The sequence below is a fragment of the Chiloscyllium punctatum genome, chromosome 7, assembly GCF_047496795.1.
Source record: "Chiloscyllium punctatum isolate Juve2018m chromosome 7, sChiPun1.3, whole genome shotgun sequence".
Lineage (NCBI taxonomy): Eukaryota > Metazoa > Chordata > Chondrichthyes > Orectolobiformes > Hemiscylliidae > Chiloscyllium > Chiloscyllium punctatum.
In genome coordinates, this window is record NC_092745.1 from 103,074,896 (window position 1) to 103,101,229 (window position 26,334).

General features: G+C 42.0%; 1 protein-coding gene across 2 annotated transcripts; it reads left to right on the forward strand.

The window, feature by feature from the left end:
• Positions 1-4,196: 4,196 nt before the first annotated feature.
• On the forward strand, positions 4,197-25,649 carry ttc22 (tetratricopeptide repeat domain 22). Of its 2 annotated transcripts, none has more exons than XM_072574463.1 (7): positions 4,197-4,874; positions 6,168-6,223; positions 10,580-10,695; positions 11,976-12,094; positions 15,514-15,675; positions 18,994-19,146; positions 23,673-25,649. In XM_072574463.1, the coding sequence occupies exons 1-7, from the start codon at positions 4,317-4,319 to the stop codon at positions 24,171-24,173; spliced, it is 1,665 nt and encodes a 554-aa protein (XP_072430564.1). In that variant the 5' UTR covers positions 4,197-4,316; the 3' UTR covers positions 24,174-25,649. The 2 variants fall into 2 exon arrangements, with proteins under 2 accessions (XP_072430564.1, XP_072430566.1); XM_072574465.1 differs by having other exon boundaries at positions 4,198-4,874; positions 23,676-25,649.
• Positions 25,650-26,334: the final 685 nt, after the last annotated feature.

Sequence of the window (26,334 nt, forward strand, 5' to 3'; positions counted from 1 at the left end):
TAAAAGAGGGGGAGGTGTGAGTCAAGAACAGTATAATGGTTGCTGAAAGAACTTTTGATGAGAATTTGTCTACTGAGGTGGTATAGGCTGAGGTTAGAAATAGAAGCCGAGAGGTCACACTGCTGGGAGTTTTTTAATAGGCCTCTATAGAGTTCCAGGGATGTGGAGGAGAGGATTGGCAAAACGATTCTGGGTAGGAGTGAAAGGAACAGGGTGGTCATAATGGGGGACTTTAACTTCCCCAATATTGACTGGAAATGCTATAACTCTAATACATCAGATGAATCAGGTTTTGTCCAATGTGTGCAGGAAGGTTTTATGACACAGTATGTCGAAGGGCCGACAAGAGGGGAATTATCGATGGGGGAAGGGCAATTATAATGCGATTAGGCAAGACTTAGGATGCATAGAATGGGGGTCACAAAATGCAGGGGATGGGGCAATCAAAATGTGGAGCTGATGTAAGGAACAGATATTATGTGTCCTTGATAGGTATGTCCCTGTCAGGCAGGAAGTAATAAGGTAAGGGAACTGTAGTTTACTGCATAAATTGCATCTCTTGTTAAGCAGAAGAAGGAGGCTACTGTGACTTTGAGATGAGATGGTTCAGTTGAGGCGTTGGAGAGTTACAGATCAGCTAGGAAGGATTTAAAGAGAGAGTTAAGAAGAACAAAGAGAGGACATAGGCATTCTTTAGCAGGTAGAATAAAGGAGAACCCTAAAGCTTTCTATAGGAATGTGAGGAATAAAAGGATGACTAGAGTAGGAATAGGGCTAGTCAAAGACAGAAGTGGCAAGTTGTATGTGGACCCTGTGGAGATCAGAGAGGTGCTAAACAAATATTTCTCATCAGGTTTCACTCAGGAAAAGGAGAATATTGTAGAGGAGAAGAATGATATATGAGATATTAGACTAGAAACGATCGAGGCTAGTAAGGAAGAGGTGTTATCAATTCTAAAAGGAGTGAAAGTAGACAAGTCCTTTGGGCTGGATGGGATTTATCCGAGGATTCTCTAGGCAGCTAGGGATCAGGTGTTGAAGCCTTTGACTTTGATCTTTGGGTCGTCATTGTCTACGGGTTTAGTACCACAGGACTGGAGAATTGCAAATTTTGCGCCCTTATTCAAGGAGGGCAGTAGAGATGACCCAGCTAATTATAGACCAGTAAGTCTTACATCTGTTGTAGGAAAAGTTTTGGAAAGGATTATAAGAGATAAGATTTATAATCATCGAGCAGGCAACAATTTGATTGCAGATAGTCAACGTGGTTTCATCAAGAATCCAGAGTATGGTTTCGTCAAGGGCAGGTCATGTCTCACAAACCTCATTGACTATTTTGAGAAGGTGGCCAAGCATGTAGATGAGGGTAGGGCAGTTGATATGGTGTACATGGACTTCAGTAAAGCCTTTGATAAGATTTTACATGGTAGGCTGTTGGAGAAATGCAGAGGCATGAGATTGAGGGTGATTTAACAGATTACTAGTGGTTATTAGTGGTGCCATAAGGATCTGTTTTGGGACCACTGCTGTTTGTCATTTTTATGAATGACTTAGATGCAAGCATAGGTGGATGGGTTAATAAGTTTGCAGATGACACTAAAGTTGGTGGAATAATGGACAGTGTGGAAGAATGTTGCAGGTTACAGGGGGACTTGGATAAAATGCAGAATTGGGCTGAGAGGTGGCAAATGGAGTTCAATTCAGATAAATGTGAGGTGATTCACTTTGGGAAGAAGAACAGGAAGGCAGAATACTGGGTCAACGGAGAGATTCTTGGTAGTGTGGATGTGCAGGGGGATCTTGGAGTCCATGTACATAGACCCCTGAAAGTTGCCACCCAGGTTGATAGTGCTGTTCAGAAGGAATACGGTGTGTTAGGTTTTATTGGTAGAGGGATTGAGTTCCGGAGCCGTAATGTCATGCTGCAAATGTACAAAATGCTAGTGCGGTCACACTTGGAATATTGTGTACAGTTCTTGTTGCCCTATTACAGGAAGGATATGAAAGCATTGGAAAACGTGCAGAGGAGATTTACTGGGATGTTGCCTGGTCCAGAGGGAAGATATTATGAGGAAAGGCTAAGAGATTTGGGTCAGTTCTCATTGGAAAGATGAAGGCTAAGAGGGGATTTGATAGAGATATACAAGATGATCAGAGGATTAGATAGGGTAGACAGTGAAAGTCTTTTTCCTAGGATGATGACATCAGCTTGTATGAGGGGTGCATAGCTACAAATTGAGGGGTAATAGATTTAAGACAGATCTCAGAGAGTGGTAAGGGCGTGGAATTCCCTACCTGCCAATGTAGTTAACTTAGCCACATTAGGGAGATTTAAACAATCCTTGGATAAGCACATGGATGATGATGGGATAGTGTAGGGATGGGCTTAGATTAGTTCACAGGTCGGCATAACATCGAGGGTTGAAGGGCCTGTTCTGCGTGTATTGTTCTATGTTCTATGAAATTTGAATGGGTTCAGAAAAAATTTACAAAGATGTTGCCTGGGTTGGTGGATTTGAGCTATAGGAAGAGATTGAATAGGCTGGGGCTGTTTTCCCTGGAGCGTTGGAGGCTGAGGGGTGATCTTACAGAGGTTTATAAAATCATGAGGGGCGTGGATAGGATAAATGGACAAGGTCTTTTCCCTGGGGTGGGGGAGTCCAGAACTCAAGGGCATAGGTTTAGGGTGAGAGGGGCAAGATATGAAAGAGATCTAAGGGGCAATCTTTTCACAGAGGACGGTGCATGTGTGGAATGAACAGCCAGAGGAAGTAGTGGAGGCTGGTACAACTGCAACATTTAAAAAGAGATCTAGGTGGGTATATGAATAAGAAGGGTTTGGAGGGATATGGGCTGGGTGCTGACAGGTGGGACCAGATTGGGTTGGGATATCTGGTCGGCATGGACGAGTTGGGCTGAAGGATCTGTTTCCGTGCTGTGCATTTCTATGACTCTCTGACTCCTGTGTGACACCTGTGGTAAGTTGATTGTAGCCATTTAAAGTGTTCGTTTTTCATTTTAAAACCATTTTAGTCCACAAAAGTCCCAGGTATTAAAACCAGATTTACAGAATGGGAAAATTGATCGTTCATATTTTATCCCTTTTATTGACAATTCTGTTTGTGCTTTTTCATGAAATCCCAGACATCTCAAAGCCATGAAGTACTTTTGAAATGTAGTCACTGTTGTAATGCAGAAAATGACCCATCACTAAATCTATTGTTACGTGACTATGGATCACACTGAGGCAGATCCCCTTATGCTACTGGAGATGTGTTATATCTGAAGAAAGAGCAATGTTTTTTTTATGATGACTGGAATTATATAAACTCATACAAGTTAGCAACAGGCTTGGGTCATTTCACCCTTCAAGCCTACTCTTCCATTCAAGATGAAAATAACTGATCTGATTAAAACTTAATTCTATTTTCCAGATCCCAAAACCACTGACTTCCTTGGAAATCAAAAATCTAACTCAGCCTTGAATATGACCCATGATTTGGAGATACCGGTGTTGGACTGGGGTGTACAAAGTTAAAAATCACACATCACCAGGTTATAGTCCAACAGGTTTAATTGAAAGCACTAGCTTTCGGAGCGCCATTCCTTCATCAGGTGGTTGTGGAGGGCACAATTGTAAGGCACAGAATTTATAGCAAAGATTTACAGTTTGATGTAACTGAAATGATACATTGAAAAATAACTTGATTGTTTGTTGAGTCTTTCATCTGTTTGAATACTGTGATCGTTTCACTTCTTTCATGTATATAGGTTTTTGTGATTTACACATGAAAGAAGTGAAACGATCATGCTATTCGAACAGATGAAAGACTCAACAATCAAGGTATTTTTCAATGTATAATTTCAGTTACATCACACTGTAAATTTTTGCTGTAAATTCTGTGCCTTACAATTGTGCCCCTCCACAACCACCTGAAGGAGCGTTGCTCCGAAAGCTAGTGCTTCCAATTAAACCTGTTGGACTATAACCTGGTGTTGTGTGATTATTAACTTTGAATACGACCAGCCTCTAATTGTCTGGGTTCGAGAATTACGGGGATTAATGACCCCACAAGATATGAAAATCTTTCTCACCGTTGTCATAAATTGTCTCCACTTAAATAAACCTGCAGTAATGAACTCTCTTCAAGTTACAATGAAATGTGCCACCGAATAAAGTAGGAAGAGTTCGGCTGTCAGTGCACACCCATGTCAAAGTCCCTCCCACACTGGAGAGTCCAGGAGACACACGGAAGATGAACCTTATATATTTGGACCCCATGCGTAAATAGAAAGAGTTTCTTCTTCAGTAAAGGATGGGGGAAGATACAGAACGCGACATCGAGGAGATCATTCAGGAGATGGATTACATCCCCGGGCACTTCCACTTGGAGCTGAATTTAAACTTCGAGCCTCTCCAACCCGAGGGGCTGCGGCGGAGAGACGCGAAGCTGAAGCGGGAGAGCTTGCAGCAGGAGGTGGAGGATGACGCTCAGCGCTTCGCTGTGCGGAACCTGCTGGGGGTCTTCGCCTTCTACCTGGAGGAGTACCCGGCGGCCGAGGAGATCTTTTCCAGCGTCTGCCAGGAGGAGCCGGGCAACCTCAATGCCTGGGCCAACCTGGGCTATGTGTACGACCGGCTGCAGAAGGAAGGGCAGTCGGCCGAGTGCCTGGAGCGGCTCTCCCAGCTGATGGCTGGGGAAGAGGGGGGCGACGCCGAGTCCCTGAGGCCGCTCCGTGCGGCCAGGTGCCTGGCTGAACAGGCCTACGCCAGCGCCTTCGATGTGGGACCGCAGAGCGAGGAGGAACACGCTACGAAACTGAGCACAGCCATCAAACTCTATGATAAAGCCTTGCGTTATGGCAAGAACATGGTGAGATGTGGTCCTCTCATGGGCTTTTTGCAGCTGGTGCCTTCATTGATGACAGTTTATTTTCTCTTATTCCACCAGCCTGTGAGACCACAAATTTAAAAAAAAAGTTTTTCCCTAATTGCGCTCGAGAAATTGCTGTTGAGCCACCCTTTTTCATTGCAATCCGTGGGAAGGGTTTGGTACTGCTCAGGGACTGAACCCCAAGAATTTGACCCAGATCTAGTTTCAAGCTCAGGGTTCTGGAGGGAAATTTGCAGGTGGTGATGTTTTGAACTGCTATCCTTGCCTTTCTACAACGATTCTCCCTCATCCAACGTATCAGAAATAATCCTCTTTCCCACCTTCCAGCCTGGGCTGAAGTATCTTTAAGGTGTGAGATCAAATATAGAAGGTGTAAACTTGCTCCTTCTTCTAATATTAGTGTTGCAGCAAACTTCAATTACTTCATTACTTCAATTACTTCATTACTTCAATTTGGTGCAAGATAGTCAATAATAATAATTTAAAAAGTAATTGCCCATATAAAAGGACATGGTTCTTCAGATCTGATGATGAAGTGGAAACTTTCAGAAGGGAATTGGATATTTAGTTGAATTAGAAAAAATTGCAGGTCCACATGGAAAGAACAGGGAAGTGGGATTATTTAAAATTATTTCAACAAGGCATGATTGAAAGAGCTCTTTCTATGCCATGTAGTTTTGAGGAAATTAGTCTCTTACAAGACAATGAATGGTTACTTGATCCCAAGTTTCTGTCATTGCTGCTGTATTTATGATCAGTTAGCTCAGTTGGGTGGATGGCTAGTTTGCCATGCAGAGTGATGTCAGCAGCATGGAACTATAAATTCTGTGTCCTATGATCCTATCCCACCAGCTACCTGATGAAGGGTCAGTTAGACTCGAAACGTCAGCTCTTTTCTCTCCTTACAGATGCTGCCAGACCTGCTGAGAATTTCCAGCATTTTCTCTCTTTGGGCTCTGAAAGCTTGTTGGACAGGAAATAAATCTGTTGGACTATAACCTGGTGTGATGTGATTTTTAACTTGTTAAGAGTATGATGACTTTGGCTATTAATGGCCAATTGTGTAAGTAGCCCCAGAGAACCAAGAGAAGGATCTTCAAGTTATGCTGTCTGCATAATAAACATTGTAAGGTTAAACTATATTAAGCTATATTTAAGAATGAGAATCCACTTTTACTGAGCTTCCAATTTGAAAGCCAATATTCCAACATATAAACAATGGGTTAAATGGCATCCTTCTGTGCTTAAGTTTCTATGTTTTTTTTATTGCAGATAACATCAGAAGAAAAAAGGAGTTGGTATTTCACAATGGCCATCATGTATATTAGGTAAGACAATTTGTCACTTCTGTAATATAAGAAGTAATCTGTTACTGCATATATTTTACTGGACTGGCTGACATATCAGATAGATGAGGAAAAGCCAGCAGTAGGAAGGATGTGATTACATTGGAGGGGGTGCAGAGAGGATGTGCAAGGCTGTTGCTTGGGATGGAGTGGTTTAGCCATGAAGAGAGGCTGGATAAACTCGGATTGTTTTCTTTAGAGCAGAGAAGGCTGAAAGGTGACTTAATTGAGGTGTATACGACTGAGGGCCATGGGCAGGGTAGGCAGGAAGCAGCTGTTCCTCTTAGTTGAAGGGTTAATCAAAGGGGCATAGTTTTAAAGTGAAAGCAGCAGATTTAGAGGAGATTTGAGGATTTTTTTTCACCCACAAATTGGTGGGAATTTGGAATGCACTACTTGGAATGGTAGTTGAGGCGGGAAACCTCCCAACCTTTAAAAAGTACTTGGATGAGCACTTGAAATGTCATAACATTCAAGGCTCTGGACAAAGTACCAGAAAGTGGGACTAGTGTAGATTTACAGAATGTTATTTTTCAGTGCAGATTTGATTGACTGAAGGGTCTTTTCTGTATTGTATGATTCTATTATTCAATCTGTGTGCCTCTCCTTGAAAAACCTTCATCATTTTCATCTGTTCAGGAAACTTTCAGCCACTGTGTTAGTTCTCTCTTCCTGCTTGAGCATCCAAATTCTATTTCTTTACAGTAAAGGAGGTTTGACACGCAAGTAATGGCTACTTTCTTTCACAACATTATTGTGAGTTGTATGAGCAATGGCAGTAGCTGGCATGTTGGATTGTTCAAAATGACCAGTTTTGGAGTCATAGAGTCATAGAGCTGTACAGCACGGAAACAGACCCATCGGTCCAACTTATCAATGCCGAACAGATATACCAACCTAACCATCTAGTTCCACCTGCCAGCATCCGGCCCCTATCCCTCCAAACCCTTCCTATTCGTATACCCATCCAAATGTCCTTTAAATGTTGCAATTGTACCAGCCTTCACCACTTCCTCTGGCAGCTCATTCCATTCACGTACCACCCTCTGAGTGAAAAAGTTGCACTTTAGGTCCTGCTTGAAACTTTCCGCTCTCCCCTTAACCCAATGCCCTCTCTAGTTCTGGACTCCCCCACTCTGGGGGAAAAGACTTTGGCTGTTAACCCTATCCATGCCCCTCATGATTTGCTGTTGCTGGCTCTTCAGTTTAAAAATTTTGAGTTGCTACACAGGCAACATTCATGCACTTATTTAAAGAAACAGAAGCTTACATTCATCTTGTGTGATTTTTGATATTTGATTTCATGTTCATGTTTCTAAAATTACCGTAAAGGTTCCTCACAAGTACTTAAAACATAGAACAGTACACCACAGGAAGAGACCCTTCGATCCATTAGGTCCATGCCAACCACGATATCATTCTAAACTAATCCCATCTTCCTACACATGGTCCACATCACTCTATCCTCTGCCTGTTCAAGTGTATGTCTAAATGCCTCTTAAACTTTGCTTCCAGCACCTCCTCCGGCATTGTCTTCCAAGCACCTACCAATTTTATGTTTTTTTAAAAAAAAACTTTCCTCATACATTTCCTTGACATTTTTCCGCTCTCACTTTAAACTTATGCCCCCTAGTATTTGACATTTCTGCCTTGAGAAAAAGGCTCTGACTGTCCAACCTATCCATGCCTCTCAATTTTATACTTGTACCAGCCTCCGATGCTCTAGCAAAAACAATCCAAGTTTGTCCAGCCTCTCCTTATAGCTAATACACTCCAATCCAGGCAACATCCTGGTAAACCTCTTTTGCACCCTCTTCCAAAATCCCCACATCCTTCTGATAGTGTGTCGGCCAGAACTGCATGCAATACTTCAAGTGTGGCTTCACTAAAGTCTTATACAGCCGCATTGTAACTTAGCAACTTTTATACCCACCGCCCTGAATGATGGAGGCAAGCATGCCATTCACCTTCTTTACCACCTTATCCACTTGTGTTGCCGCTTTCAGGGAAATATGGACTTGGACCCGAAGGTCCCTCTCTATATCATGCTCCTAATGGTCTTGCCATTTACTGTAGACTTTCCTCTTACATTTGGCCTCTCAAAATGCATCACCTCATGCTTGCCATTTCTGCATCCAACTTTCCAACTGATCTGTATCTTGTTGTTTCCCCTGATAACCTTCCTCACTAACCAAAACTCCACAAACTTTCAAGTTGTCTGCAGTATTACTAATCAGACCATCCACAGTAGGAGTACCAGAACTGATCCTTGTGTGACACCATTGGGCACAGACCTCCAGTCAGAAAAACATCTCTCTACAACTACTTTCTCTCTTCTATGGCCAAGTCATTTTTGAGTCAAACTTGCCAACTCACCATGGATTCTTTGTGACTTAAACTTCTGGACCAGCCTACCATGAGAGATCTTGTCAAATGCTTTAGTAAAGTCCATGTAGACAACATCCACTCCCTACCCTCATCAATCACCTTCGTCACTTCCTCAAAAAAACTCAAATCAATTTTGTGAAACAAGATCTCCCCTGTGCAAAGCCATGCTGACTAACCTCAATAAGTCAATTCTTCTCCAACTGTGAGAAAATCCTAAACTTATAAATCTTCTCCAATAACTTGCCTCCCACTGATATAAGACTCACTGCCCTATAATATTTTTGGATTCCTCCTGTTGCCCTTCTTCAATAAAAGAACAACGTTGGCTATTCTCCAGTCTCTAGAACCTCACCTATGGCTAAAGAGGATACAATGATCAGTGTCAAGGTCCCAGAAATCGTCTCCCTTGCTACCCCTCAGTATCCTGGATAGATCCTATGAGGCCTTGGGGACATATCTACCTTAATGTTTTCTCGACTCCCAAAACACCCTCAACACACTCCTCTCTCTAATCTTACCATCACTGATACCTTCACCTTGGTGAATACCAATATAAAGTACTCATTAAGGACCTTACCCACTTCCCCTGGCTTCATGCATTAATTTCATTCTTTGTCCTTGAGTGGACCTACCCTTTCTCATGTTAGCCTCTTGTTCCTCATATGTGTATAAAATGCTTTCGGATTCTTCTTAATTCAACTTGCCAAGGATATTTCATGACCCTTTTTCAGACCACCTCATATCTTGTTTAAGTTCTTTTCGGTTTCCTTTGTACTTCACAAAAGCCTTGTTTGGTTTCAGTCTCCTAAACGTTACATATGCTTCCTTTTCCTTTTTGACTACCACAGTACCATAAGAACTCCTTCACTCTTTAGGGTTTTTATCCTGAATCAATCCATTCAGAGATGTTATTACACAACTCTGGAGCAGATCGGACTTGAACCCAAGCCTCCTAGCTTAGAAGTAGTGACACTGCCACTACACCACAAACTCCTTTTAGGGCAATGTCCTAGCCCAAACCATCTTCAGCTGCTTTCTAATGACCTTCCCCCATTGTAAGGTGAGAAGTGTGAATGTTTGCTGATGATCGCACACGTTCAGCAGCCTTCACAATGAGTCTCCTGCTGAAACAGTCTGGGTTCATATGCAGCAAGACCTGACAATATTCAGGCTTAGGGTGACACGTCTTCGAGGAGAAAGTGAGGACTGCAGATGCTGGAGATCAGAGCTGAAAATGTGTTGCTGGAAAAGCGCAGCAGGTCAGGTAGCATCCAAGGAACAGGAGAATCGACGTTTCGGGCATAAGCCCTTCTCCAGCAACACATTTTCAGCTTAGGGTGACAAGTATCAAGCAACATTCAAGCTGCACAAGTGCCAGTACTGATGGGAATGTACTTTAACAGTGTAAAGATTGCAGATGCAACTTACGAACGCCCAACTTAAGAACACTCATTTATGAACGAGATCCCACACAATGGTGTATTAATATTAATGTGAAGGTTAGCTCTTACATATGAGTGGCTATTCTATGTTATACTCTACTGTGTGCCAACTTGCATAAAAATTAACTTACAAATATCCTTGTGACCGGAAAATATTTGTAACCTGGGGACTGCCTGTAGTTATGAATTCAGCCGACTGGGTCACATTTATATGATCCTGCTTCTAACAGTTATCATTTTTGGGATTAAGACAAATAATGTAAGATGAAATACTGGGATGAGGTTTGATGCATCAGCCGAAATAGTGGACAATTCTGTCTGTTATCACATGGCGCCACTAATGATATTATGACATTGTGTACTACTTTTCTCTCTGCCCTAGAAATGCTCCATTCCCTGTGTGGCCTGTTCCTGGTGGAGTCTTGGCTAATTTTTTACCAGATGATGTTTGTCTAATCTGAGAGTGAAAGAGCTAATGCTTTCTCTTTCTTTTCTTTCCCTCCCGTAGACTGGATGGAATGTTAATGAACAAGGATCCCTACGCTTCTAAGCGACTACTGTTTCTCAATAGGTCATTAGTATTACTACGGGAGGTTCTGAAGTCTGACAGTGCTCAATATAAAGGTAGTATAAGAAATGGTGAACCCCCCCCCTTTAAGATTGAAAGTTGCATAGCAGTGATAATAGTACGTTTGTTTAAACCTTTGCCAATGAATCAATGTTTATAATGTACAAACAAAACAGCCAATACATCTATGTTCTGAGCAGAAATGAGGCAGACAGGTAGTTTAAACTGACCAATGATTTACTGGTTCGCACTCTTTTTTCAACAGAAATTCCCTTCACTGATTTGAACCTTAATGTCAAGAGCTTTTCCGTTGTTTATTGGTCGTGTCCTCCTTCTGCCCAGCAATTTTTCACTTCCATCCGACTGCAAGTTGTCACAGTTTTGGAAGGAACGTGCAATGAAGTCTGGGAATTAAAGTCACTCTGGCCTCACACTGCCAATTTTAGGTCTTCTTTATCCCCCAAACTTCCTGACTCTCCTACTCCTCCAGTTTGTACCTGGGTTCAGAACGAGGTGCATGTTATCAGAGAATGATGTTCTGAGCAACTTAAGAAGCTGAGGCAATTGGGAAATATCTTACCGAGTTGTTTATTTCAAATAAACAGTCTAGGGACTGAATATGGTTTGACTTATAATCCTCTGCAAATAGATTTGTAATGTGACTATCATGTACTTATACTTATAATGAATCTCATTTGAAATAAATGAACAGAAGTAGCCTATTTTCTCCTGGAGCATGTTTTGCCATTCGGTGAGAACATGGCGAGCCTGTATTCTAACTCCAGGTACCTGCCTTTGTTGTATTTCCTTTAATAACTTTGATTTTAATGTTAAAACTGTTTTTTGTTAACAATAAATCTAATGATTATTGCCACTTACATAACAGTATTCCAGACTTCTGCCATGTTTTCTGCGCAGAAGTGTTTCCTAATTTCACTCCAGAGGTATCTGGCTTCAATGTTTAAGTTATGCCCCTTGTTGCAGAGCTCTGATGGACGGAAATAAATTCTCTCTACCCTTTTTTGATGACTTGAGAACATTAATCATAATTACAAAGTATTTGTTACAATGCTACACAAGATATGAGAGGAACGTTCTAGGTCATGGTATAAAAGGGACAGTAGTAATATGGAGACAATATTAGCTAAGTGTCAGGAAACAGAGAGTAATGGTCCGTGGATATTTTATGGGTTGGAGGAATGTTTGCAGTGGAGTTCCACAAGGGTCAGCATTGGGACCCTTGCTTTTCCTGCTGTATATTAATGATCTGGATCTTGAAGTGCAGGAGACAATAAGCAACTGCTCGGCTGTGTGCTCACGTAATTCTCTTTCCCAGCTCTTGCCTGGTGTTATTTGGGAATGATGCTGGAGCGGATGGACATCTTCCCTGATACTCCAATGGCAGTTCATGACTGTGGATTCTCTGGGGCTGATCCACTCGACTGTTATGGACAGGTGAGGACTTGTTAGTTGATTTTAGCCAGAGTTGGGAATGATAACAAAAGATTGTTTCAAGATATGTTAATTATTGACCCATTGTCTGAGGTGGGGAGGTAATAAACAGAGAAGGGAGAGCAGAACTTATAAATTGCAGACCAAACTCCTTCTCTAAGTATTCTGTTCACACACCGAATAAACAAAGATGTGTTTGTAGCTGAATCTATTTGGGGTACACACTCAATCAGGCAGATTAACTAAATGATCACTGTCTCAGATGTGATGTCCATAAAATTATTATGTGATGTGGCTGTGAGGAGAGATATCGGGAGGTTTGTTGTCTCCTGTGTAAAAGAGTTGGCAGTTTTTATGTTGCATTTTGGTTTGTGAACTGAGAAGTCAGGTGACAGTTTCTCTGTGCTAAACTGCTATGGAAATGATGTTCTTATTATATCACTCATCAAAGGACCTTCTTTAAAAAAAATAGCAATTATAAATAATCTTTGATACAATTAAACTTAACGCATTGTATTTTATATTTTTCTCCCTTCAAGTAACAACACTGATGACATTAAACATAAAGGCTCAGAATGTTATGGCTTATAATATAGAACTAAAATACTTGGGAATTTTCTTATTTTGGAATAGTAAGACAATCTTTTAAATTCAATGTGTTTGTTAAAAACAGATGCAATGAGTTGAAACAGAATCTGCGTATGATAGTTTGGAATCAAAAGCTAGGAAGTAAAATGTTAAGAGGCTTTCAAAAAGGAGAGCATTTGAATATAGCTAGACACATCCCAGAAGTGGGAAGGAAGAGATTCCAAACCTAGGAATGCTTGGATGACGAGATAGATTAAAATGAAACTGAAAGAAGAAGCTTATGACAAATGATAGGTGCAGAATGCAATAAAGAACCATGCAATGCAAACATTGCACCCCTTTATATTGAAGGGATGAGGGATAAATCTGGCAATGAAAGTCAGTTTAGTATCAGTAGTGATAGAAGTTGAAGATGATAATTGATATTTCGGCTAATATTTAAAAATCAGAAAGAATTTGCAAAAGGCCAATTGCTTGTTTAATTAGTTACAAATTGTTACAATCTACAGTGCTCTGTCTGGAAGGTTGGTGGAAGCAAATGTAATAATAATTTTCAAAAGAGTTATGGGAGAGAGCGAAGGACTGGGACTGATTAGTTACATTCCTAATATGCCATGTTGTTATGGTGACAGGAAAGTCTGACATATCTAGAAATCCTTGGATGACGAGATGGATTAAAATGAAACTGGAAGAAGAAGCTTATGACAAATGATAGGTGCAGATTACAATAAAGAACCATGCAATGCAAATATTGCACCCCTTTCTATTGAAGGGATGAAGATAAATCTGATTAAATTAAGTCAAAGAATACGTACTTTCATTCTGGTGTCCAGCACAAGCCAGGAGAATCATATGGTTTTATAAATGTACTGGGATCTGGTGGAATTATCCTCACCTGAGTTTCTGTGCAAAGCAAACAGAAAAACATTTCCATATTCCCCATTTGGTTCTTGCCTCATGAATTACCTGGCAAAGTCATCCTGACTCATTTCTCATTTCTGGCATTCACTGGCTCAATTGTGATAAGATCTAAATCCTTCTCAATTCATTAATGCTGTTCTGCACTACTTTGAAGATAGGAAACTGGCCAAGAGAACATTGGAATAATAACATTTCAAAATATTAAAGATGTGGATGAGGATTTCAGGCACAAGCTGGGGAGTCTGATGCTGTTACAGAAATGGTGGCACAGTGGTTAGCACTGCTGCCTCACAGCGCCAGAGACCTGGGTTCAATTCCTGCCTCAGGTGACTGTCTGTGTGGAGTTTGCACATTCTCCCTGTGTCTGCGTGGGTTTCCTCCGGGTGCTCCGGTTTCCTCCCACAGTCCAAAGATGTGCAGGTCAGGTGAATTGGCCATGCTAAATTGCCCATAGTGTTAGGTAAGCGGTAGATGTAGGGGTATGGGTGGGTTGCGCTTCGGCGGGGCGGTGTGGACTTGTTGGGCCGAAGGGCCTGTTTCCACACTGTAAGTAATCTAATCTTAAAAAAAAATGGAGAGGACCTACAGTTGAAGTTCATCTTGGTATCAGATATAACATCAAACTTAAGAACAGTCTGCTTCAGTCAGACAAGATTGCTAGGGATAGGAAAGGATTTGGTGAGTAAAGAATGGAACTTGTAGTGTGGGGAGGATGGTAGGGGGTTGGGGAGATGCAAAAGACAATGAGATTTGGCCTTGCCAATTTTATAATTGCTGGTCGAAATCTCTGCTTATTTTGTACTGGTGCTGGATAGCCATGACAAATCATGAACAATTTTAAGAGTAGCTAAGCTTTTTATAATCATGTTTTCCTTCCATGGCCTTTCTTCTTTCTTCTTGTTACCAACTGAAATTCCAGAAAGAAGCAAATGTATTTCCCATTGTATTAGTAAACATGTAGAGAATACTGCAGCCTCCAAGATCATGAAAAGCCATCTAGTGGTAGCACTGTGCAGCTTCAGGCATCCACACCTGTAGAAGTGATTTGTGAAAGAGAATGATTTGGAGATGCTAGTATTGGACTGGGGTAAATAAAGTTAAAAATCACACAACACCAGGTTATAGTCCAACAGGGTTAATTGGAAGCACTAGCTTTTAGAGCGCCGCTCCTTCATCAGGTGCTCTGAAAGCTAGTGCTTCCAATTAAACCTGTTGGACTATAACCTGGTGTGTGATTTTTAACTTTGTGTGGTGCTATGAATAGGAATGATAGAATATTGGCTTTACAGCTTATTGGTTTAACAGCTAATTTTGCATAATTGCATAAGGAACCATCTTTTTTTTATTTACAATTGCCTCACTCTAAGTGTCAGCTATGGCTCAGTTAGTAGCTGTCAGCTGCTGAGTCAGAGGATAGTATGTTCAAGTTAAAGGCCTTGAGTACAAAATGCCAGTCTGGTATTCCTGTGCAGTACTGATGCAGTGGGGGCGAGATGCTGAGTCGGGAGCTGATGACCTAACATAGTAAGGCTCCAATTGGCCACTGTGCATTGGACAGGAATCAGTACTTTGTGGAAGAGCAGTGATGTCCTGACCAATGTTATCCTTTAATGTGGATCATGGAAACAGATCATCTTGTCATTTGCATGTTGCTGTTTGTGGGGGGGCTGCTGTGATCGTGACATTGCAACAGTGATTTGCCTTCATTGGTTCCAAATACTTTTGAGAAAACCCAGTAATCATGAAAGGTGCTCTATAAATGCAAGTCATATTTGTTTTTTCCTTCTGCTGTTTCTGGAAACTTGATATTTGACTTTAGTTGGTTTTTCAAATTGAAGACATTTGGAAAATGTCTACCTAAGAGCTTTAGAAATGTGTGCATTAAATATTCTTTCACCCTGTACATTTTCCAGGCTATTGAAATGGCAAAAACGGATCCATTCATTCTGAATCGGCTTGCTAAAGTTTTTCATTTTCTTGGAAAACAAGACATGGCGACTGGTATTTGTAACATGGCCTTGAATATTCTTCCAGACCCGGGAACAAATTGGCAAGCTTACAGCACGAGGGCGAAGGTATATTATTCTTGACATTTGTTGTGGCTGTCGATAGTGTTTGCACATGTGGCTGGGATGGTGCACTGGTGTGAACAAAAGTAAAAGGAGCTGCAGTAGACCATATAGCCCCTCTAGCCTGCTGTGCCATTCAATATGATCATGACTGATCATTGACCTTAACTCAACTTTCCTGTCCTTTTCCCTTTCAGATTTCCTGTAAGACCAAAGATGTCTCTATCTCAGCTTAAATATATTCAATGGTTTAATACTCGCAACAGTCCAGGTTCTGACTGGGCGGCACGGTGGCACAGTGGTTAGCACTGCTGCCTCCCAGCGCCAGAGACCTGGGTTCAATTCCCGCCTCAGGCGACTGACTGTGTGGAGTTTGCACGTTCTCCCTGTGTCTGCGTGGGTTTCCTCTGGGTGCTCTGGTTTCCTCCCACAGTCCAAAGATGTGCAGGTCAGGTGAATTGGCCATGCTAAATTGCCCGTAGTATTAGGTAAGGGGTAGGGTGGGTTGTGCTTCGGCGGGGCGGTATGGACTTGTTGGGCCGAAGGGCCTGTTTCCACACTGTAAGTAATCTAATCTAATCTAGAAAATTCCAAAGCTTCACGGCCCTCTAAATGAAGAAATCAGAACTGAACCATTGATTTTTTCCTGAGCTGCGGGAAACAATCTGTTTTGTATCCTGGTGGGTGGGCTTCTATCTATGTGGCTGGGTATTCTTCTGTCTGACAGAGGTGCACCTGAACAGCTGCCTACTCCTAACCCTATCACAGAGCCATGAAAGGGGAACCAGAATAATGAAAGTATTCTCCTCTTTTTACTGAACACAAATGAAGGCAGGGTCTGAAGCACATTGTGAGGTGTCAATGGTGAGATGTTGATTTATGTCTTGCATGCTCAGAACATAAGAACATAAGAAACAGGAGAAGGAGTAGGCAGACTGGCCCCTCAAGCTGGCTCCACCATTCAATAAGATCATGGCTGATGTTTTTTGCGGACTCAGCTCCACTTACTTGCCCATTCACCATTACCCTTCATTCCTTTGCTGTTCAAAAGTTCATCTACCTTTCCTTAAAAAACATTAAATGTGGTAGCTTCAACTGCCTCACTAAGCAGGGACTTCTACAGATTCACAACCCCTTGGGTGAAGAAGTTCCTCCTCAACTCAGTCCTAAATCTGCTCCCCGTTACTTTGAGGCTATGCCCCCTAGTTCTCGTTCCACCTGCCAGTGGAAACAACCTCCCCATTTCTATCTATCTATTCCCTTCATAATTGTATATATTTCTATAAGAACTCCCCCCCCCCCCTCCGACCATTCATCTAAATTCCATGAGTACAGTCCTAGTCTACTCAATCTGTCCTCATCAGCCAACCCTCTCTACTCCAGAGTCAACATAGTGAACCTTCTCTGCATCCCATCCTTTGCCAGAACTCCTTTTTCCAAGTAAGGAGACCAGAACTATACTTCAGGTGTGGCCTCACCAGCACCCTGTACATCTGCAGCATAACCTCCCTATTGTTAAACCCCATTCCTCTAGCAATGAAGGACATTATTTCATTTGCCTTCTCAGTTACCTGCTGCACCTGCAAACCAACCTTTTGTGATTCATGTACAAGGACATCCAGGTCCCTCTGCATGGTGGCATGCTGCAATTTTTCACCATTTAAATTATGTCCATTTTGCTATTATACCTACCAAAGTGGATGACCTCACATTTACCAAAATTGTATTCCATCTGACAGGCCCTCGCCCACTCAGTTAACCTGTCTATATCCTTCTGCAGACTTTCAGTGTCTTCTGCACACTTTGCTCTACCACTTATCTTAATGCCATCTGTGAACTTTGACATGCAACACTTGGTCCCCAACTCTAAATTCTGAGATTCTAAACTTTGAAATTCTAGCCTTGACCATGTTGTCAGCAAAGACTGGCGAAGTACACCTCCAAGAGCCAGGAAGGATATTTTTTCTCAATTCTACCATTTTCAACAAAACTGTAGACAAGGTTTAGGTGACTTTAGTGATGATGATCAAACAGAAGGAAAAGTCAGCCCCTATTTGAAGCTGACTAGGCTCATAGCATATTTACAGTCAACAAAGAGCATGGAGTTTCAGTCTAGCCTAGATTTAACCACTATTTGTTTTTATACAGTTCCTTCCTAGTGGAAAAAAATATCCACTGCAATTTTGCAAAGTTGTAGCCAATGAAAACTGCAGAAAAGTTAACTTTTAAGAAAAGTCCTAAGAGTTAAGAGCAAATTGGGCAGGCAGGAAGATTTGGGTGGGTGGAGGGTTAAATGGCTGGAGGCATTAATATGAAAATAAAACAAAGAACCGTGGATGCTGGAGTTCTGGAACAAAAACAGAAACTCTGCTGTTCTGAAGACAAGTTACCGGACTCGAAATATTAACTTTGCTTTATCCCACAGATGCTGCCAGACTTGCTGAGTTTTGCCAACAATTTCTGTTTCTGCATTGATGCCAATGGTGGAGATACACAATTCTGGTTGCCATATTATCGGAAGGATGTTATTAAACTGGAAAGGGTGCAAAAAAGATTTACAAGGATGTGACCGAGACGCTAAGATTTGAATTATAAGGAGAGGCTGGATAGGTTGAAACTGTTTTCCCTGGAACTTAGGAAGCTTATAGAGATGTATAAAATTATGGGTGGCATGGATAGAGTGAGTAGCAAAGGTCTTTTCCACAGAGTAAGGGAGTGCAAAACTAGAGGGCATAGGTTTAAGGTGAGAGGGGAAAGATTTAAAAGGGACCTGAAGGGCAACCTGTTCACATAGAGGGTAGTGCATGTATGGAACAAACTGCCAGAGGAAGTTGTCGAGGCAAGTACAATTACAATATTTAAAAGACATTTGGATAGAGACGTGAATAGGAAAGGTTTAGAGGCACATGTCCAAATGCAGGTAAATGGGCTTAGTTCAGTTTAGGAAACCTGGCTGGCATGGAGTTGGGCCAAAGGGCCTGTTTTGGTGCTTTATTCCTCTGTGACTCTAAGCTGAAATTGGGACAAAAGTTTGAGAAGTGTGGAGTGGGGTCCATGCTCGAAGGAATCAAAGAAAATGGAGATAGGGATTAAAATCAGAATGTTTAATTTGAAGATACTATGAAACTTGAAGCCAATGTTGATCAGCAAGGACAGGGGTGTGGGTGTAGAACATGATACCAGAGTGGTTTGAAAAGTACAGAGTTGAAAACCTAGAGTATAGAGGATTTCAATCCAATGACAGATGTGAAAGGATAAAACTCTTACACGTTATATAATTGCCATCTTTATATCTGATGTTCTTCCATTCCTCCCCCACCCCAGATTAATATGAAAATATACACTCAAGGTCTTGAGCGGGTCAAAATGGGTCACAGTGGAGTGCCAGACAGGCAGCTACTAACCAAAGCAAAAGCAGATTTGGATTTAATATTGTCTGTGTGCCCCTGTCTGAAGACATACCTGGATATGGGACAGGTGAGTACTGTGTGATTGAGCTTTGTCAAGCTTTTATCTTCTGTCAGTCAGGTAGCATAATGTTTATACTCCTGGACTCCTTCTCCACTGAATCTCAGTATCCCTGAATCCTCCCATCAACAGGACAGTCTGACCAGAGGGAAAAACACAACTGACCACAATCTCCCCCACTAATCTATCTATCGAAGATGCATCTGTACATGAAAGCTTTGAAAGGAGTAACAACCCCATAATTCTGTGGTGAGAGCATCATTTTGCCCATAGTCGATACCTTCCACAATGTTAATTGGCACTATAGTGTGTTCAATAAATTCAGAGTCAATCTCACAGCATAAAACTGGTCATCCATGAAGTTTTGTGAGCCATCATCATCAGCAACAGAACCTTATTCAAGTGCAATCTATAAACTCAGCATTTCCCTCAAACCAGGAGAGCAAGTCTTGTTTGGTAAGGAGTGCACAAGAGTGACTGTGACTAGACATTAGTGTTTAAACAGATAACTGGAGGTGGAGGCTCCACAAATCCACCAACCTCAATCACAGGAAGTGCAATACATCAGAGCAAAAGAAGCTTGAAGCATTTGCAAACAATCTGGAGTACTATGCAAAATATTCATCTTGGCTTCCTCCAGAGGTCTTCAGCATTACTGATGCCAGTCATGAGCCAATTTGATTCACTCGCATGATATGACAAAAGGGCATACAACAAGAGCAAGGTGCCCTGAGTACAATTCCACTCTAGTGTGAATGATTTGTGCTCTAGAACGATCCCCAAGTCAAGATTTTCCAGTAGTGCTAATACAGGTACCCATTCTGTCAGGACAATTGTTTTGAAGTCAACGGAATGCAAATACAGTGGGCTATAAAAATATGTTCAGCTTGATTCTTGTCCTGTTTATGACCTTGCCCACATTGAGATAGATTCAGCTTTTGACTCTGTGGTCTTGAGAATGAATTTGAAGTAATGATAGAAATTGCGTTCGAAAATTGCCATCGGCCAACTAGCAGCAAAATTTGTTGGTATATTTAATGTTTGGTGCACCACATGGTCAGTGAACTGTAGATTAATATGGCTAGCATAGCCCCTTTTTAATTTGTAATGATTCAAATTAAAGCAGACCAACAGTCAAGCTTTTGTTTAAACAAGTTAAAGGTTAGTTTATTGCAAGTTATTACAGAGGGTTCTGAAGGGATAGAATTGTTAATCAAATATAAGTACTAGGATTAAAACAAGTACACATCAAGCATAAAAAATCTTGTAAGTAGAAAATCCAGTCAGTCTGTGGGATATATCCTTAAGGCCCATTGTTTGAGTTCTTTGTTTAAGAGATTAAGACTTGAAGTCATAACCAGTAGCTATGGTGGCTTCTGTAATTGGATAATTAGTATTTTCTTACAAAGGACAGTTGGCTGTAGGAGAGAATCCCTTTTTTATCTCTCTCTGTATGTCTCAATAGAAACTCTCTGTCTAGACAGCTTACCTTTCGGAGCCATTCATAGTTGACGAGGTAGAATGGCCACTGTTATCGAGTGACCTATGCAGTGACACATTTCAGGGACTACTCTTTTCTCCTACCTTTTTTTTTGTAAAAGATGTTTTCTAATCAATGTGTTCAGAGATATTGTTAGACACCTCGGGACTTGAGCCTGGGCCTCTTCACCCAGAGGTAGGAACTTTTTAAATTAAACCACCACTTAATCTCCCAATTTACCCACTAAACAAATAACAATTAATAACAACAAAAAAAGGACAGAGTAGGAAGGGAGGGAGGGTACTAAACCAAAATAGAGTTGAAGGGAGAAATTGTGGTTCTAAGTCTTAGTTGCGGTCAATGCCCAATTTACATTGTTGCAATGAGTCACCATGACTACTATTAACTCCCAGAAAAGAGTTTTTACATGTTTGTGCACGTTTCTGTGAGATCCTTGTAGAACTTGCAGTTGCACAGTCAGGTGACTTGTAGCAACCACGTTTTTCGCTTCTTGCCCAGTTGCAATCAGATTAATTATGTTAACAGTAAGTAGTGTAGCCTTTAACAGTCTTTCTCCTAAAAAAAAATCTCCTTGTTACACAATCATAAAATGGTTGATTAGGAGGTGATGGCCTAGTGGTATTATCGCTGGGCTGTTATTCCAGAGATGAGAAAGTGAGCACTGCAGATGCTGGAGATCAGAGTTGAGAGTGTGGTGATGGGAAAACACAGCAGGTCAGGCAGAATCCGAGGAGCAGGAGAATCGCACTTCAGTCATAAGCCCTTCATCAGGAATGAGGCTTGTGGGCCGGGGCTGAGAGATAAATGGAAGGGGGGTGGGGTTGGGGGGAAGGTAGTTGAGAAAGCGATAGGTGGGTGAAGGTGAGGGAGGTGGTGATAGGTCAGGGGGGAGCGATGGACAGGTCCGGAGGGCGGTGCCTAGTTGGAGGTTTGGAACTGGGATAATGTGGGGGATAGGGAAATTAGGAAGCTATTGAAATCCACATTAATCCTGTCTGGCTGCAAGTCTCAAGGTGGAATATGAGGTGTTCCTCCTCGAGCTGTCAGGTGGTAACGGTTTGGTGGTGGAGGAGGCCCAGGACCTGCATGACTTTGACGAAGTGGGAGGAGAAGTTGAAGTTTTCAGCCACGGGGCGGTGGGGTTGGTAGATGCAGGTGTCTCGGAGATGTTCCCTGAAATGATCCGCAGGAAGGCGTCCTTGTCTCCCTGATGTAGGGGAGACTACATGGGTGCAACAGATGCAGTAGATGACAATGGTAGAGGTACAGGTAAATTTCTGATGAATGTGGAAGGATCCCTTGGGGCCTTGGATGGAGGTGAGAGGTGTGGTGGGGGTGCAGGTTTGGCACTTCCTGCGGTGGCAGGGAAGGTGCCAGGAGTGGGGTGTGGGCTGGTGGGGGATGTGGACCTAACGAGGGAGTCATGGAGGGAATAGTCTCTCTGGAACGCTGATAGGGGTGGGGAGGAAAATATATTTTTGGTGGTGGCGGAAGATGTTGCAATGTATGCAGAGGTTGATGGGGTGGAAGTTGAGGACCGGGGGGTGGATCTGTCCTTGTTGCGTTGGGAAGGGTGGGGTTCAAGGGCGGTGGTGCATGAAGTGGAGGAGATGCGCTAGAGGGCGTTGTCAACCACGTGAGAAGGGAAGTTGCGATCATGGAAGGATGCCATCTGGGACTTTCCGAGGTGGAATTAGTCATCCTGGGAGCAGATGCTGTAGAAGTAGAGGAATTGGGAATAAGGCATGGCATTTTTACAGGAGGTAGGGTGGGAGGAAGTGTAGTCTAGGTAGCTGTAGGAGTCAGTGAGCTTGAAATAGATGCCTGTGGCCTTGGGCTCCTCCACCAACCATTACCACCCGACCCCTGAAGGAGGAACGCCTTATGTTCTGCCTTGGGACCCTGCAACCACACGGGATAAATATGGATTTCAACAGTTTCCTCATTTCTCCTCCCCAAAATTATCCCAGTTCCAAGCCTCCAACTCAGCACCACCCACCTGACCTGTCCATCATCACTCCCCCTCTGACCTGTCACCTCTCCCTCACCTTCACCCACCTATCACTATCTCAGCTACCTTCCACCCCCCCCATTTATCTCTTAACCCTGGACTACAAGCCTCATTCCTGATGAAGGGCTTATGCCTGAAATGTTGATTGTCCTGCTCGTCGGATGCTGCCTGACCTGCTGTACTTTTCCAGCAGCACATTCTCCACTGTTAATCCAAAGACCCAGGTAATGTTCTGGGGACCTGGGTGCAAATCATGCCATGGATTTGTATTGACAAATCTAGAATTAGGAGTCTAATAACTAGATTAGATTCCCTACAGTATGGAAACAAGCCCTTCGGCCCAACAAGTCCACACTGACCCTCTGAAGAGTAACCCACCCACACCCATTCCCCTACCCTCTATTTACCCCTGACAAATGTACCTAACACTGTGAGCAATTTAGCATAGCCAATTCACCTAACCTGCACATCTTTGGACCGTGGGAGGAAAAGGAGCACCCAGACGAAACCCAGTGGACACAAAGAGAACATGCAAACTCCACACAGACAGTTGCCCGTGATGGGAATCGAACCTGGGTCCCTGATGTTGCGAGGCAGCAGTGCTAACCACTGAGCCACCATGCCACCTAAATGATGACCTTGAATATATTGTGAATTGTTGGGGGACAAAAAATCTATCTAGTTCACTAATGTCCTGCAGGGAAGGAAACTGCCAACCTTATCTATGTGTCAGGCCTATACGCGACTCCAGACCTCCAACAATGTGATTGACTCAACTGCACTCTGGGATGGGCAATAAATGCTGGCCGAGCCACTGATGCCCTCATCCCTTGAATGCATTTTTTAAAAAGTCCCCACAGATATTCGTTGTATACTAAACCAATGACTCTCAAACTGTTGGAGCTCTTGTGGATTATGAACTTTTCTAGATATGTAAATTTGTTTATAGTCTTGAAATACACTGCCACCCAAGTTCAATTTCATTGCTCCTTTTGGATTAATAACCTACTTCTCTATTGCTAGCAGGTTTGTTACTACATGGGTGTTGATGCTGTGCAGGAACTCCAGTTGGTGGATGAGAATGCACTAAACAATGCTTTAGTTTTCTTTGCCAAAGCCATGGAGCTTGACATGGGAGACACGCTGCCCGAGATCCAGTTGCTGAGAGGGAAGTGTTTACAGGTCAAAGGGGAGGAGCACAATGCAGTTGAGTGCTTCAAGCAAGCAATTGAACTTGATGATGTAGGATCCCAGTACTCTGAGACATTCCGCTGCCTCATTGAATCGCTTTTGTCACTGTTCATCCAGGAGAAATCCAGTGAGGAAATGGTTATCCATGAGGTGGAAATCTGGGTAGAAAAAGCTGAGGCAAAATATCAAATGGAGAGAGTCCGACAGGAACTGCGCTTAATTTGCCGAAACCATATGCCAAAGATTTTAAAACTCTCCAGAGCTATGATCATAGCTGGGAAGCTGCGAATAGTAAAATTACTTTTGGAAACAATGAATCCTGATCACACCTGAGTTAGTTAGATATTGGTTAAGGAGTTGTTTGAATGCTTTCACTACCTGTCTTTAAGCACTCACTACTTTAAGGGTTTCTGCCAACAAACCTTGCCTTTTGTGTGGTGTTTAATCAGATGGGACAAATGTTGAATAGCCTGTGAATTGCAATTTAAACTCTCTCATGTTTTCACCATTATGTTGTCCCTCTGCTGGCTGAGCTGCAGAAAATGTGTCCCCAGTATAAAATACCAAATAGATGACAGCCAGAATTTGATTGGAATATGATTCTTTCAAAGTGATTTGTTCACCTTTTATTAAACACTCACAAATGTCTCCTAACCAGGCTAAACATACATTGTTTATAGATACATAGGAGTGAGTAATGTGACCGAGATAGCACCTTCCTGATGAATCTCAGATCTTTTTGGTTTTCTGGAATTCTCTGGCAGAAATATTTAATGTATAAAACCTCATTAAAATGCCAGGTCAAGTGTAGTATTGGTTAATCAAAGGATTAAATACAACCTACTTTACTCAACAATGTGACTCAATTCAAACATCAATTGAATATTTACCACTCTGTCAGATCATTTCCAACACAAGCCACCCTAGAACCCTTTGAGAGAAAACACTGTTTCAGAGTGAGCATTAAGTAACTGCAGTCTGTATAAACACTGCTCTAAATTCATTCTGCTCTGATCACTATAACTGGCAAAGAACAGTTTTATTGCAGTTGATAGAGATGAGAGGGGGTTATCTTAATCAATCATCACCCAGATCCTCATCTCACTTTCGGAGCACGTGTTGTGGTAATATGCCACAGATATAATAACTTGGACCTCACACTGGTAATTCTCATTGGCCTGTTGTTCACTGATTTTTCTTTTTAGCTTCTAAAATTTTGAATGCCAGCAGAATCACAGCTGTCTGATGAGATTGAACCTTTTTGATTTATTGGATTTAAACTGCTTACTTGCAAAGTAAGAATTGTATGAAATTGAAAATTATAGCAATGTGATCTCATGAATGACTTTGTACCCTTATTATACTTAAGTGCAATGCTGAAGTGATTCAAACACCAGATATCTTTGAGCATGAGTGCTTGAGGCCAACACTTCAAGCATAGAACTATTGCTCTAATGAAAATGAACCTAGCTTCTCCAGGTGTGGTGGTCTACTTAGCTGTGGCTTTGGTGACAAGGGGGGTCCTTGAGGCAGCTTCTGTGATGTCTTCAGCAGCTTGGTGTTCAGCCCAAGATTCGGTAGCTTCCATGGCAGCTTTCTGTGACAGTGGAGAATGTGATTCCTGTCTTTTACTCAACCTTGGGGACCCATGAGCCGAGAATTGAACAGAGATGGACTTTGTCTTGAATTTTTTATATACAATTGCTGTTATTCATTTAGGTGGTGGAGTTGGTGACTTAAACACTTCTCACTGTAATTTTTTTTGTAAAAACAAATGGCAATAAATTAATATTCTATTCAAAAGCCAAACACTGGATGTTGGAGTATCTGAAATGAAACTGGAGAAACTCAGCAGGTTAGCAGCAACTCCATAGGGAGAGTGAATGTTTCGGGACCACTGAAGTAGTGTCATACTGGACTACAAGCATGAACTCTTTTTCCTTCCATACATGCTGCCAGACTTGTCATTTTTTTGTTTTCATTCCCCAGAATATGGCTACTTTGAAGACATTAGTCACTTGTGGTGAAACTGAGGAAATGTGACTTTCCCTTCCCTCCGCTGGCTCTGACTCTCCTTTAGGATGTCCAGCTAGGCTCTTTGACTTCAAAGGGTCAAATGTGCCATTCCTCTCTTCAAAACAAAAACCTGTTTAAATTTAACTTTCCAACTGCACTACAAATACAATTGTTACAAATGTCAACAGCTTGAACTTTTCTAGCACATTCATGAAGCATGCAGAAAGTATCACTACAATATTTAAAGAAAATCAATTGTAAGACTGGCCATTGTGCATTTAGTAAGGTTGATTTGTAAGTTTAAATGTGACCAATCATTGCGATGGTTCCAATTATTGCTATCCACCTATTACTGAGAGGATAGTGGTGGGTTTTCTCCTCTCTCAAGTGCAGAATATTTGTTTACACCATCTACGATAAAACAATTAATTTTTTCCCAGTAAGAGAAACAGACATGGGTTCATTTGGAGTGGCTGAG

Bases quoted from the DNA above. Each gene is read 5' to 3' on its own strand.
- ttc22 (XM_072574463.1), top strand. From the start codon at position 4,317: ATGGGGGAAGATACAGAACGCGACATCGAGGAGATCATTCAGGAGATG. The intron at 10,696-11,975 runs GTAGTATAAGAA...TCTCTTTCCCAG, and splicing joins TGACAGTGCTCAATATAAAG to CTCTTGCCTGGTGTTATTTG. The intron at 19,147-23,672 runs GTGAGTACTGTG...CTCTATTGCTAG, and splicing joins CATACCTGGATATGGGACAG to CAGGTTTGTTACTACATGGG.